Raw genomic sequence first — 15684 nt, 5'->3', positions numbered from 1 at the left:
AAGAGGCCGGTGAGAGGAAGCACACGGCAGGAGCTGATAATGAAGTGGATGGTTGGATCAATAATCCTCAGAGACTCTGCTGCAAAATTAAAACAGATATTTAAGGCACTTTGTTTACACCTGACTGTATGTGTCCAACAACTACAAACCACAGCAGTCCACATTATTACACACTCGCAGATATAAAGGTACGAAACTGTTACTGGGGCAGTGCCCCTCCTGCCACTGGGGTGGGACCCTCCAGGGTACATCTCAGTACCTTTAGTCAGGGAGCATAACTGCACGATAATCCACTGAAATTATATTTTCTAAGGTGTACTGACTCCTCATACCCCGTCTTAAGCCCAGCTTAGGTTATGAAAAGGTACGAATATGTACATTTCACCTGGAAAAAACTTATGGACCTTCAAACCACTGTTGTACCTTTGAGGTACATTTACAAACGTACCTGCATAGAACCTTTATTTCTCACAGTGCATACAGTCTTATTTAATACTTTGGGCAAATTATATTTTGTTATTTTGTGAGAGAGGTGGCCTGATGGTGCTATGGCTAGTGCTGTTTCATTACAGCAAGAAGGGGCTGGATTCAATTCCCTGCCCAGGCAGCCAGGGTCCTTTCTATGTGGTGTTTTCATGTCTGTGGGTTTCCTCTGGGGGCTCTAGTTTGCTGCCATAGTCCAAAGAGGTGCAGTTAGATGGACTGGAGATGCTAAATTGCCCCAGAGGATGATAAGTGTTTAGATGATGAATAAATATTTTGAAAATAAGTTTCAAAATTACAGATATTAACATTACTGTAGGGACTACTTCTGGCTGGCTCTGGCTCTGGAGACGTCCTTATGCACACAGGCACACGCAAAGGCTCATGGTAGACACGCCCTCCGACAAAGGGACTGTTTGTATGGTTTAATGTTGTTGTTTGTTAATTTAAGTCATGCGTGCGTGTTGCTTGTGCTGTTCTGAGTCAGGGAGTGGGCTAATGTGAGGGTTGGTCACTGTCAGGGTGAAGCCTGTGGCTGTTGTTGATCTCTCATTATTTCAGTGGGTCTTTTTTCTTTTACATAAAGAAGTAAAATTTGACCCGTGAAAAAGTTTAATGGCACATTTGATATTTTACGTTTTATTTTATTTTTCATTTAGAACATAAACAGATTTACATTGGTTCCCTGTAGAGAGTGTGTTCACTTATTTTCACTTAGAAAATTAAGAAAACATTTTGAATTTGACCAGGAGTGTTCGAAGCTTTTTAAACGAGTGAATATCACATTGTTATATAGAAAAAAAAATTATAATTATAATAATTATAAGTATTAATAAATAATAATACGTATTATTAACAATGAATAAATTACAATAATAATAATAATGATGATCACACAAATAAATAATGAGTAATAAATTAATTAATAGTAAATAATTGTTGATAATAACAATAAATAATAATCACAATCATTGTCATGAATAAAATAACTTCAATGTGTGTTACAGACTCTCTGATGTTAAGTACTAAAATTAAACGCCATTTAATAAATAGATCACAATGAAAATATAATTCTGTAAGCTTGAAAATCAGTTATTGTAACTTTTACCAAAATATGACGCCTTAAAACTGTGTATAAAAGTCCTACTTGGCTCTAAAAACAGTCCAAAGCGGGAGACAAATGAAATGAACTCGGTAAGCTCAGTGTCTGTTTCTGTGGGTCAAAGCGTGGCTTTGTGACTTTTGACTGCGCGCTTCTGCCGCCCTCTTGTGGCCGCGTCTCGCCACTACAGCAGCAGGCCGCCACACAGTCCTGCGACAGCAAATAAATGACGTCATTGAAAAGCCACCTCGCTCTCATACAAAAAGGGGTTTCATAACGCAGAACCGAAGATCCCAAAACGACCGCAGGACTAAATACGGTGTTTTAAGAAGATCTAAAGTCCGTTAAGGCTTAGACTCACTAAAGTAGTCTGTCCAGCCCGAACACCGCATCTTAACCCGAGCAGTCCATGAAAAAATGACCTCGTGTAAAAATGCTGATTTATTTAATTTATTTTATTACGTAAAGTGTCCCGGTTTGTGATCTGCATTAACCTAAAGAGGGCGGGACTGGGCTTTAACGGGAAGCGCGTGACGAGAGCAGCGGACGGAAGTGCGCTCTATAGAGGAAAACGGGAGGCAGACACGGTCGGACACGGTGAGGGAGACGTTAACCGTGATTCACGCAGAGCGGGTCGAATATCGGTTTAAGCGAAAGGTTTCGGGGTGTGGAGGAGGTGATCGACCCGCTTCGTCGTTCCGGGGCCGGACGGGAGTGCACGGCGGGAGCAGCCGATAGCATCCAGCAGCATCCTCGGAGCCTTTAGCAGGTAGCCCGCCTGTGTGGGATGTGCACTGAGCTCTGAGCTCTGGGCTTTGGGCTTTGGGGTGGAGGCCTTGTGCGTTAGACATTAGACTACAGGCAAAGCCTGCGTGCAGAGATCAGTGCCATGTCCATCCAGTCATCTTCATATCAACTCATATTTGGTCCAGCTTGGATTCAGAGATAGAGTGAGAAGGATAGGTGGTGTGTTTGGTGTGGGAGGTGCAGCAGTGGAGTGATGAGGAGGGTGAGGAGGAAGGTTGAGGTGAGGTGTTTTGGCCCTGTATCACTTGCACACTGTTCTGCTTGTCTGTGTTGACAGACTGAGCAGAGGATTAAGGCTGAAGCCAGAGCCTTTCTCTTGCCCTTAAAGGGGAATTCCACCCATTTTTCAAAATTTCTAGGCAATTCAGTGGTTGAGATGTAAACAGAGTCATTCAGAGTGGTTTGATATCAAGTAATTCATGTGCAGAGAAACGTACAGACTCAGACTGCTTTACAGTGGTGGTGATGGGAACCAGAGGGCCCAATGTATACAGTGCAAATATAGCCTTTTTGTTTGCTATCCAGAATCAACAGTGAACCTACACGTGTTTTCTGAGTTTATATATGTTAATGATGGTAAAATAATCAAAAGTCTGAAAAAGTAAGTTATCTTTGGGGACCATTTTGCCTGAGAACACCCTTCAGTGTTCCTCCACCATGAACGGATTCAAATAAATTGATGAAAATACGTTTTAGACCAAAACTTTGTCACTCAACTACCGTAAAACAATGTCTCAGACATCAGGCAGTGTGTTCATAACTATTTTTTGAAGTATCTTACTGTGAGGGAGCTTTTAGAGACATTAAACGCATCAGACGTCTGGTTCCCATCATCACCACTGTGAAGTTTCTGGAAGTTTCTCTAGAATAAAGCATTTCACACCAAACTGCTCTTCATGACTTTGACACGTTAACCATTTAATCGCGAGGAAATTTTGAAAAATTGGTGGATTTCCACTTTAAAAAGACAGGTGGACTAGAGTTGGGCCTGGAAAGTAATGCTGGAAATGCATGAAAGGGTAACACCACCAGTTTTTCAAAATGTCTTTATATTTCAATCACTAAGCTGTAAACAGAGTCATTCAGAGTGGTTTGATGTAAAATAAGTCATGTGTAGAGAAACGTAGAGACTCAGATTTACAGTGGTGGTGATGGGAACCAGAGGTCCTAATGGTTACAGCACAAATATAGCCGTTATAGTTACTATCCAATACCACCAGTGAACCCACACGGGTCTTAGTTGTATTTGGGCACTGTTGGGCACAACTACTGTGAAACAAGGTCTCAGACATCCGGCAGTGAATTCATAACCATTTTTTGAAGTAACGTTCTGTGAGGCAGCTTTTAGAGGTGGACGTCTGGTTCCCATCACCACCACTGTGAACACTTCTGACTCTGTAAGTTTGTCTGGAACGGAGCGTTTCACACCAAACTGCTCTTAATGACTTTGTTGACATGTAGCCATTTAATTACACAGAAATTTTGAAAAATTAGTGGAATTTCCCTTCAAAAACACAGGTGGACTAGAGGTGGGGCCTGGAAAGAAATGCATGAAAGGGGAACTCCACCAATTTTTCAAAATTACTTTATAATTCAATTACTAAGATGTAAACAAAGTCATTCAGAGTAGTTCGATGTGAAATGGTCCTTTCTAGAGAAACCTAGTCAGAATTGTTCACAGTGGTGGTGATAGGAACCAGACATCCACCTCCGAAAGCTCCCTCACTGAATATTACTATATGAAATGGTGATGAATACTCTGCCTGATGCCTGACACATTGTGTTTTGATGGCATTGTAAGGCAAAACTAGTGCCTAAATAAAACATATTTTTCAGGTTTATCACTGTTTTACATCAACATGACATATGAAGTGTGTAATAACCATGACCTTTCATTTCTTTTGGAAATATTCGTTTTAGAGGATGAGTGAAGAGGAGAACCCTGCCGCTGAGCCTTTACCAGTGCAGGACGTCCAGGGTGATGGGCGCTGGATGTCACAGGTCTGTCTGTTTTCCTGTCTGTCTGTGGTGTTTGGAGCAGGTTTATGTAGATGTGCATGTATACAGAAGGTGTTGAATATAAGTAACGAAGGTGTGTTTTGGAACGTATATATTTACCCAGCAGACACTTCTTATGCAAAGCAACGTAAGGAACAGGGAAGTTATATATGTTTTTATTTTTACTCATGATGTGTATGTATATACGCTGTATGGCTAAAAGTATGTGGACACCTGACCATCACACGCATATGATCTTGTTGGACGTCCCATTCTAAAACCATGGGCATTAATATGGAGTTGCTATGCATTCCAGTAGGTAGCGCTCTCCTGGCACCCGCCAAGTTCAGATCGGACTGCCAGATAGGGAAGTGATTCTTCACTCTAGAGAACATATAAACATGTAAACACTGCTTCACTGAGTCCAGTGGCGACCACTCCAGCCAGCGCTTAGCATTGCGCATAGTGATCTTAGGCTTGTTTGTAGCTGCTCAGCCATGGAAACCCGTTTCATGGAGCTCTTGACACACAACTCTTGAGCTGATGTTGCTTCTAGAGGCTGTTTGGGACTTGATGCAACAGAAAATGGGTGATTTTTACATGCTGCATGCTTCAGCCCTCAGCAGCCCCAGTCTGTGAGTTAGTGAGGTCTACCACTTTGTAGCTGAGCTGTTGCTCCTAGATGCTTCCATTTCAAAATAATAGCACTTACGGTTGTCTGGGGCAGATCTAGCAGGACAGACATTTCACAAACTGACTTGTTGCGAAGGTGGCGCACCACGTTTGAGCTTTCCTGTAGGACGCATTCTACTGCCAGTGCTGGTCTGTGGAGACTGCATAGCTATGTGCTTGATTTTATACACCTGTCGCTAGTCTGAAACACGAGTGCCTAAACGTTAGCATGTTGCCAGAGACATTGTTAAGGATGTGACTGAGAAGGCAGCTGAGTTAGTGCAGCTGTGTAATTAATTAGCCTTAATTAATTTTCACTACTCTAGCTGATGTTGGCTTGGTCTGGAATGAAAATGTATTTCTATGACAAACATCGTGTCGGCAGATGTTGGAGTAGAAAATACACTTTTTTTTTCTTTTTTCTTGTTTTTTTTTGCCCTTCCTTTCTTGAGGTTAACCAGATGTCCATTCATGAGCTGTTATAGACTGGATAATTTGAATTCTTCTCTGTTTTGTCTCCACACAAAAAGTCTACAATCAGTTTGAAGTTGTGCTGAAGTGTTTTTCTCTGGAACAGATATTATTTTATCAAACATTTTATAAAGTTACCTAGAGAACCGAAAGTTTACCTGTTATTAAAGTGTCCAAATGTTTGTTTCACTCTATATATTTGTATAGAGGTGTGTGTTTATTTAAGGAAAGTGTCTTTGCATGTTTTTGTTCACTTCACTCTGATTATCACTATTAATAACAGCTGCTTCGGCATTTTCTGAACCAGAAGGAATTTAGCTACGTTAACTTGACCGCGCAGGTCAGACACTCTGATAATGTGACCTCTGTGTGTTTGTGTGTACAGCATAATCGCTTCGTTCAGGAGTGTAAGGATGCAGAACCTGACGTCTTGTTTGTAGGTGACTCCATGGTGCAGCTGATGCAGCAGTATGAGGTTTGTGTTTCAGCTTACGGCTGATTTTTCTGCCCAGTCAGTTTCCTTACAGTTTGTTCATGACCTCCAATGACGATCACACACAAAATGGTCAGCACTGGGGATGCACTGAAATTTCACGAACCGAAAATAGTCAGAGTTGCTTAAAATAGGCTAGTGATGTTTTTTCATTCACTCTCTTGCGCCGTCAACACAGATGCGTTCAAACAGTTTGAACAGCAGCTGATCAACAGTGAAAATGTCAGCTGTGTGCAACTAATATCAGTTTCTACAAGGAATGTTAAACAACAGTGTTGCATCTTGCTCGATACACGAAATATGGCGAAACAGCTGAAGCAGAAAGGGAAGTCCCTGGGAGCACACCTTCACCCATCTGCAGCCGTAGGTTTTGAAATGGGGCTTTTTCGGTGTGTCTGAATTTTCATTTTGGTGTATCAGGAATCAGCAGTAGTGGCCAGAATGTCGGTTCATCCAGTACAACAGTTGATATTCTTCCTCGGTTGTCAGCTGTATTATAAACATCCCAGTCCACCACAAATAAGCGCAGATAATGCAACAAACAAACAGTGCGAAACAAACGTTTTCCCAGTTAGCTGAATGACTGAGTCAGGGATGTTGCCAGGGCAGTTGTGGCATTAGGCACAAAACTGTAATGACTCTAACGATCGTGAATGGCTGTAATATATTTCTAAATTCCAGCAGTGTCTGAAGGTTGGAGGCACTTGTATATGGGACGCACACATCCCTGCTGTCAGAACAAAACCTCGTATCTCCATTTTTTTTTGTTTTTCAGTTATGACATCATTTGAGAATGTCTGTGGTCCTTTATGTTTTCTGTAAATTTCATGAAGAATGGACCAAAAGGAAACAGCCTAAAATGACTTGGAAAAATGTTTGGTTCCATTGACTTACATTAAACGTAGAAGATGTTTTTCCCTTCTCCTGTAAATTTCTCAATTTGGAGATAAGAGGTTTTGTTCCGACAGCAGCGATATGAAACCAATGGCTTGAGAAATTTACCAAACCTGAAGTTAGCATGTTATTCAAGTGTCCTGTTCCTGACTCAGCAATAGCATTTAGTCACCTGTACAGGTGGCAGAATGTGACTGCTGCTTGAACAGAAAGCTGCCAAGTAAAAATGTTGTAGATTTGCGTTTTAGTTGTTAAAAATGGTTTAAAAAGTGAAGGGACATCCCATAATAATCCACTATATATATATTATTTTACTACTACTAATATTACTAATCATATATATATACACACCACACACACAAACATTTTGGCTGCACTGTCAGCTACTACTAATGAACACTTATGCTATTTCTGTTTCTATCCTTGTTATTTTAATATTATTCATCATTAAAAGTTAACTGTATGGAGAAACTCAGCTGGGTCTGAAGTCTCATTGCCAGTCGGGCCCTTTTGCCATCACAGTGCTATAAAGAACAAAGCAGAAAGCTCCATTGTGTAACGTCTGTGACTGAGCTGTTTTGTAATGGGATTTTGTGCTGGAAAGGACAGAAGGCTACTGCTGCATTGTTTTGTAATTTGAGGTCTCGCGGTTAGCAGTTCAGTGGTATGTAATCCTGGTTAATAGATGAGTGGAATAATGATAATTAGCTCTTTGATGGGTGGCTGCGTCTGAACGTGTCTGATGTTAACAGGTTTAACCAGTATGACGACCAGTATTAAGGTGCTGCAGGTTTATCTGAAAAATCCCACCTACAGTTAAAACAGTTTGTCTTAAAGAGACTGTTAAGCTGATAGTAAACACTGATCACATTCATTATGAGCAATACAGACCAAACTGGTACATCTGAACAGCAAACACCTTCATAATCATGATAATGAGAAGGAATCTAGTGGAACTTGTATATATGACAACAAAATCCTTCTATGAAGAGAAGTGATGAAAACTATATATAGAAAAATGAATTCATAGAAACTAACAAAACACTAAGAAAGCTGGAAAATTCTACCCCAACACTACAGGACTAGTGTCTTGTAAGACTTTCTTCCAGTTATTTGAGTTTCACAAATAAAACAGTTGAAAACTGACAACTAGGGATGCAGCGATATGGGACCTGTGGGGTGATGCTGATATCTGATATTTTTCCCTTACATATCTGCTGATGCCGATACATAGACATTTCTAATGTACATCTACCTGGATTAGCTGGATTATCTTACTGAGATGTACCTGGGAACATAACTGAGCCATAATCCACTGAAATGATATGTTCTAAGCTGTACTGACTCCACACACCCCGTCTCGTCTCCAGGTTTTATTTTACTGTTCTGTTTTAAAACATTCGGTTATGTAAAGGTACAAATACGAACTTTTCACCTGGAAAAGCTTATTTAAGGTACTCAGTTGGACCTTAAAACCACTGTTTGTACCTTGATGAATGAAGAATGCTGCACAGAACCTTCATTTCTAGCAGTGTACAAATCCAGTATAATGTCAGCTAAACACTTTACTCTTCCAGAGTACCTTAAACACATCACCAAGCATCCGTCCACTGTTTAGTTTTTGACCAAATTAAATTATTTCAACCAGTATTATTAGTTAACAGAGGCTGCGTCCCAATTGTGTACTACACACTAATACTATACAGGATATACTGCGTACTAATCTTAATAGTATGAGCTCGACAGGTTAGTGCACTAAAAAAATATTAACATACTACGCCATTCTTACTAACGGGAAGTGACGAACCGTTGCTATGACAACGCACATCATAGCAAGGTAGACTCTGAAGGCTAGCTAACAAATCAGTGCGTTCACAAACAGATTTCTCACAGAAACGCTAACAAATGAAAACTTTTACAGAATGTTTTACAAATTTGGGATGAACTCACATTTATACACCATTTCTGGTCCCGCTTGCTGCTCTCGCATCGCTGTCCGCCATTTTTTCAGAATTTTCCAGACGCGAGAAGCTCCTCCCTTTTCGTTTCCTGTTGGATTGTGGGACAATAGTGTCCATCATTACTATACTCAAAAATCGACTGGTTCTAAGTCCGCATTGTGGATCTTTGAGTATACTCAACTTTGACACTTGTGACTATACTACATACTGCATACTCAAACACCAGTTAGTATTAGTATTAGGTGCACAATTGGGACGCAGCGAGAATTTTTAGTTCCCTAAAATGGGTGTCGGTCACATGACTTCTGTATCAGTTGGGCCATAAAAGCTAGTACTTGATTGGTAGCTGCGTTTCGGGTGGGTGGGATACTGTTAACAGCCTGTGCTTTGATTGGTCCAGGTGTGGCGGGAGCTGTTTTCACCTCTTCATGCGCTGAACTTCGGTATTGGAGGAGACACCACGTGTAACGTTCTGTGGAGACTGCAGAACGGAGAACTGGAGAACATCAGGCCACGTGTGAGCAGGAGATCGTTTTGCATTGACATGTCCAAAATACAGTACTAGCAAGAGTTAAATTGGAATTTTGAACATACCGTTTGCTAAAGTTGGGCTTTTGTTTCTAGTAGTTTCTGAGCTCAGGACCAGCTTTCTCTCTAACCTACGTGTAACTAGCAAACACTTTTTCTAGTGGACAACAAAGCAGTCTTTCTGGATAAAAGCATAAATGTAAATGTAAAGTTAGCTAACATAGCTAGCTAGGCTACAGAGGTTGACTTAGCTAGCTAATCCCTAAGCCACAAGTTAGCCTACACCATTGGTCCCAAACCTGCGCCTGGAGATCTACTTTCAAATCCCCTTACCTGCACTAATGTATCTGATCCAGCCAATCAGGCAGCAGGAAAGATGATCTCCAGGGTTGGTGACCACTGGCCTGTACTATGCACATATCTACCTAGTTAGTTTGGGGTGTGTGTGGTGTAGGCTGGCTGGTGAACTAGCTACCTAGCCAGCTTTAATTATATGTAATCTGATAAACAAATGTAGTATAAGATCATTTTATTGTGTCATTATCGTTTGGTTAGGTGGTCTTAGACCGCAAACTCAACCCACCAAAGAAAGAAAAAAGAGAAATGCCATAGAAAGAGCGCAAGAGATGCTCATCATGGTGAACTCAGGGACAGTATTATTCATGTCAGATTAAGAGTAGAGATCCAGAGTTAACTCCACCCATCCCTGTAGCTGTTGAGCAGTTCCCATGCCTTACTAAGGTGTGGCCACGACTTATCTCATTCCCACGCCTTACTAACTCGTGGCCGTGCTTTAGGATCTTGTTCCCATGCGTTAATGCACGCATTAATTTTAAATTTAGCAGTTTTTAGGGAGAGTAGAGTTGGCCGACTTTCAAGGCTTCAATATTGGTATCATTATTGGAGCAGAAGTGATTCTTTTGCATTTAATATTATTGCTACATTATAATAAAGTATAAGAGTTTTGATCCCAACCAGTCCTTATGAAGGTGTTACTGGTGAGTGACTGAGTGTTCTGGTTCCCCTCAGGTGGTGGTGCTGTGGGTTGGAACCAATAATCATGAGCACACAGCGGAGCAGGTTGCAGGGGGAATCGTGGCCATCGTCCAGCTGCTCCACTCACGCCTGCCCAAGGCCAAAATCGTCGTTCTGGTAAGGGGAGACTGTGTGTGTCTATAAGAGAGAGAGAGACAAGAGAACATGTGCTTGTGTTTGTGTGTTAAGCTGTGTTTTCATTTATTTGCCTGCTAAAGTAACGATGTGGCCAAAAATCCAACATCACAATTTTCTCCTGGCCACAAATGTGCTCAATCAGCCAAGACATGTTTGCTGTGTGAAGTTTGCTTCTTTACTTTTGCTCTGGAGCCTCGAGGCTAATGCGGCTAACAGGTAATAGAAGTTTATACCCCACCAGTTAGCATTAAAGCAAAAAATCACACGATTTTACTGTTTTAGCTGTGTGGGGTGCTGTTGTACACATGTATAGATAACAGAAGGACATCATTTTTTATTGTTATCAGTCATAAACAAATAGTTAAGTGACAGAATGGATCAAATTACCTCAAACGCCAGAGGAATTTAACTGAATAAGTATTTTAATACTGATAAGTATTCAAACCCTGCTTTGTGGCATGGAGAGCGAGTGACTTAACCATTTGACTAAACATCCGATTACAAAACAAACATGTGCACAGCTCAAAAACTGCTTTATCCTGAACTACTAGCCTTTCAAAATGCAGGCTAGTAGTTCAGCATAGTCCATAGTTTAAAGCCACTAAGCTCATCTGCACGACCCGTTCTGCTGCCAGTGTTTGTCTACGGAGATTGCATGACTGTGTTTGTATTTCTATCCACCTGTTTGCAATGGGTGTGGCTGAAGCACCTGAATTTAATGATTTAGGAGGTGTGTAAACACACATTTAGCCATATGGTGTATGACTACAAGTAGAGATGCACCAATACCACTTTTTCCGTTACGATACTGATACCTGATCCTTAAGTAGTGGCCGATACTGAGTACCGATACTGAAACTAACACTATCTAACCCAACTCACATACAAGTCCTGATATTTGTACAATTACATTTTAGAAATATTTTGGTTAAATCTATGTTCTGCATCACAAATAAAACACTCAGCTTGGCTAGATGGGATTTACTTGTTGGATTATGTTTGTTAGACTCTAAAGAAGACCTATTTTTGATTATTTACTATATATATTTAGTATTTACTATTATATAATTAGTAATAAGAACCATGTTTAACAACTTAAGTAAATGTAAAATATCTTTATTGTGCAAAACAGTAAAAACAGAACTGAACAGTCTACAGATAAACCTGTGGTGTCGACACATCAGCACACAGCAGCTTCTCTGGCTCAAAAACGGAGCTGAATGTTGTTCTGTTTGTCTCAGACGTGCGTCTTGTTCACTCGCGCTGCATCTCTGAGCATCAGTTCAGTAAATATCACTGTCGTTCACACTGTCAGTATCAGCGACAGTGTTTTTCTGGCTTGATTGAAGCAATGGGCCACAAGACCCCACTGCTGAGTGACACAGCTGACTGACAGAGGTAGTTGTGGACGCACATGTCTGGCTAGTGGGCTGCTATCCTAAAGGCTAAATCGAGGCTAAAGGCTATTATTATGTCAAAAGTCCAACGGTTCATTCCGCTTTCTCAATAACATTAACTCAGACTGTAAGTGACCACACAGCGGCAGACGAGTGATAACTGACAGAAGCAGCTCAGCCGTTCAGGTAAGCGGCTCTGTTAGCTTGTTGTTCACACCAAGAACTGCCGTTACAGATTCTGCCATGAGCATTTTTACGGCTGCTTGTCATCCCACACTGCCGACATATTGTTAAGCTCTGTCTGCTGCCGCACATGAACGGTTTGTGGTGTCAGTCATAGGTCTCGGTTGCCCCATCTCTGATACCGATACTGCGTTTAAGTGCCAGTATCGATGCCTGTATTGGACTACAAGCTTCTGTGACTTGTTAGCTACATTAGCCTATAAGCTTCAGTGCAGTAAACAAACTTCAGGCACCCAGTGTCTTGATAGATTGAGCACATTTGCACTAAGAGGGAAAATTGTGTAGATTATGGCTTTGAACCTGATCTGTCCTGTTCCTGTCACTCAGGGCCTCCTGCCGAGGGGGGAGTTCCCGAACCCTCTGAGGGAGAAAAATTCGGCGGTGAATAATTATCTTCGGGCTTCTCTCCCTCGTCTGGGACCCGTGCAGTTCCTGGACGTGGGCGGCGGCTTCGTGCACTCGGACGGCACCGTTTCCTGTCGGGATATGTTTGACTTCCTGCACCTGACGGCCAGCGGTTACAGCGTCATAGCCACTCCCCTCCATGAGCTGCTTCTTCAGCTATTGGAGGAAACGCCCCAGGAGAGGCGGGCTTCCCTCGTCTGAAAGGAATCGATTGGATGAGGCATCTTACTTTGGAGGGGCGGAGCAAAAAAAAGAGTCACTTTCTTAAGGGGAAACTACCATAATAACATCACATACTGTATGAGTAGTGCACTGAGAGAGAGAGAGAGAGAGAGAGAGAGAGAGAGATCAGTTAGATCTATACATGATTAAAAAAGAGAGAGAAATTAATAAATTATGAACCCAAATGAAGAATCTGATGGTTTTGAGTGGCGTTTCAGGAGGTTTTGATTTGAACTTCAAAGTGTTCACACTGCCCATCAAAAAGTTTGGGGACACTTTCATTTTCAACGTTTTTAATGTAAACGAGTGCGTTTTCTTCGTAGGTTTGTAATAACAGCATATTACAGCCTAAGCACTGTGGCGTAACAGCTGGGGGGCAGGCGAAGGGGGCAGTCGCACCTGGACCCATCGCAAAGGGGGGCCTTTTAGGCACCTTATATGGATTCAGACACAATTGTAGACCCACAACTCACAGAAAGAACCAACAACTCACAGAAAGAACCTTTTGCAAACTGACAAAGAAAACATGCCTATTTGTATGGAGTCCTGCTGGTGACATCCCGTATAAATCAAATAAATCTGTGGCCACAACTTAGTAAGGCGTGGGGACAAGATCCTAATGTATGGGCACAACTTAATGAGGCGTGGGAATGAGATGATTAAGCCTTGACCACAGCTTAATAAAGCATGATGTTGTTCCCATGCCTTACTAAGGTGTGGACCCGCCTTAATTAAGGCGTGGACGGCATTATTTTTATTTATACCGGACGTCACCAGCAGAGCCGTATATTTGTATTTTGGTCATAAACACTCACATTCAGAACACTGAGAAAGAGGGATTCATTGGTGCCAGATGTATATGTGTATTTGTGAGGACCTGAGTGTGTAAAAGTCCTCACAAAGATGGTCCTCAGAAAAATGTGAAGAAAAAAAAATGTGAATTCCTTTTTGCTGATTCTCACTAATTTGTGTGCATTTATATATATTTATGTATTTGCTTTTCGACCCTTAAGTTGATCTCTGGGGTCTGTTTATTCCTGTTAAACGCTTTAATTTATTAATTAAGTCCTCAAAAGTACAGTGCAGCACTGAACAGCCTCCGTTACTGATTACTGTGACACTAACACACACATTAGCTGACTGAGGCTTGAACGTAGCACTGATACTGCCAGCTTCTCTGTGCCTTCACTCACAAAGAGATTGTTGATATTCGCACACTTACACTTTTCCAAGAAGATCTGTAGATCTAATCTGATGGGTTTGGTAGTTTTCAGTGTTGGAAGACGCTGAAATAGAATAACTGTCTCTAGTAATGTATCTTTAGTGTTTCTCTCTGACCTACACTTGTTTATTCTCTCTCTCTCCAAACAATAGTTACAGTCTCTCTGATGCTCTCTCGCTCTCTCTCCCCATCACTCACCATTTTTATTGTTTACTGTGTACAGTGGTTTCTCTGTTCCAGCTGACCTTTGATCTGTGTTTGAAACTGCTTAGCACTGGGACGCACCACATCATCAGCTAAGGTCACACTGTGTGCGTGTGAGAGACCATCTAATGTAAGACCATGCTGTCTTAAAACTGTGTATTCATATTATGAAGAGTGGGTGTAAAAAAACCCTGTTTACACCTGGTCGTTTCACGTGAAATGGAAAACGGAAAAATCCATCCGAATAACAGAAACGTACCGCTTTAAATCCGGGCACTTCTGTGGAGAAAGAAATGTTTATCAAGCCAAGTATGAGCTTTTCACTGCCGGGCTCAACGGGGGGCTCCTTGTGCACAGTTTGCGAGACTTTTCCAGGCGACAGTATCGGTTTTAACTCCAAATACGTTTCCTGCTTATCTGGATTGCTAGCTAGCTAGCTTAGGTTTAGTACGATGTCTGATGTAAAGCACTTTTTAAAGGCTTAAAAACCTTCATTACTCCACCACTGACATGGTTTTTAAGACGATGTTTTCTGCACACTATACGGTACGTTGGACCTGCTCTGAGTGGTCTTTTCTATGATAAAAAAGGGCGAATTAGCCACATAAAAGAAATTGTAAAGAAAATAAAAATGACTTATAAACAATATAAATAATATATGATATGTAAGTAATAAAGGTGACTTAGAAAGCTGTGTCAGTAAGATGGAATCTGCAACTGAAGCCATCACAGCAACATAAAGCACACAAGCAGCCGGGCTTCAGCCTGATTATTAACACCCTGTCGCCACCTACTGGCTGTATTTTGAACCGCAGTAGCAAGCAGACTTAAAATGATGGTTAATCCACTGACGATCGTTTGCAGTCTGTAAAATGCAGTTTGGTTTAGCTCTACTATCCATATAAAATCCCGATATTCGAAACGCATGAAACGTCGAGGTGTAAACGGGTCTGTGAGTGTGAGTCCGTGTGTGTAGGCGTGTCTGAACATGCCTAAGTGTGTGTGTGGAAACTCCATGTCTGTATATATTAATAGTCTGTGTAAAAGCTTGTGTAGCTGGTGACGTGATAAATGAAACTGCTTGTGTTTGGGTTTTAGTTTGTGCGGCTGGGCGTATGTATGTGTTCACTTTAGCCACTGAGCTTGCACTGTTTAGTTTAGCTGCACTGCCACACAGTGAAGAGACATTCCATTAAAGATGCAGGGATGTTACCTCAAGCCGACGTTGTGATTGGCCTTTGTTTGTGTCGTTATATTCATATCATCTAATGGTGGTAGGCAGAGGCAGGTAGCTCCATTGATGCAGTCACATGTACATGTAAGTAAACTTGTGGAGTATTTTCAAATGACAACTTCTACTACAAGTATATTTGTGAGAAAAGTAATGTTGGCATATCGGTCATTAACTG

The 15684-nt window shown here is 41.4% G+C and overlaps 1 protein-coding gene across 1 annotated transcript; it reads left to right on the top strand.

Annotated features, from left to right (window-relative positions):
• The first annotated feature begins 1863 nt into the window (after nt 1–1863).
• On the top strand, nt 1864–15493 carry pafah1b2 (platelet-activating factor acetylhydrolase 1b, catalytic subunit 2). Its single transcript, XM_036580105.1, has 6 exons — nt 1864–2354; nt 4313–4393; nt 5919–6008; nt 9282–9398; nt 10439–10561; nt 12550–15493. The coding sequence occupies exons 2-6, from the start codon at nt 4316–4318 to the stop codon at nt 12826–12828; spliced, it is 687 nt and encodes a 228-aa protein (XP_036435998.1). The 5' UTR covers nt 1864–2354; nt 4313–4315; the 3' UTR covers nt 12829–15493.
• The last annotated feature ends 191 nt before the right edge of the window (nt 15494–15684 follow it).

This window comes from Colossoma macropomum, unplaced genomic scaffold, assembly GCF_904425465.1.
Source record: "Colossoma macropomum unplaced genomic scaffold, Colossoma_macropomum, whole genome shotgun sequence".
NCBI lineage: Eukaryota > Metazoa > Chordata > Actinopteri > Characiformes > Serrasalmidae > Colossoma > Colossoma macropomum.
The sequence above is the reverse complement of the archived record's forward strand: the minus strand, read 5'-3'. Positions and strand labels throughout refer to the sequence as shown.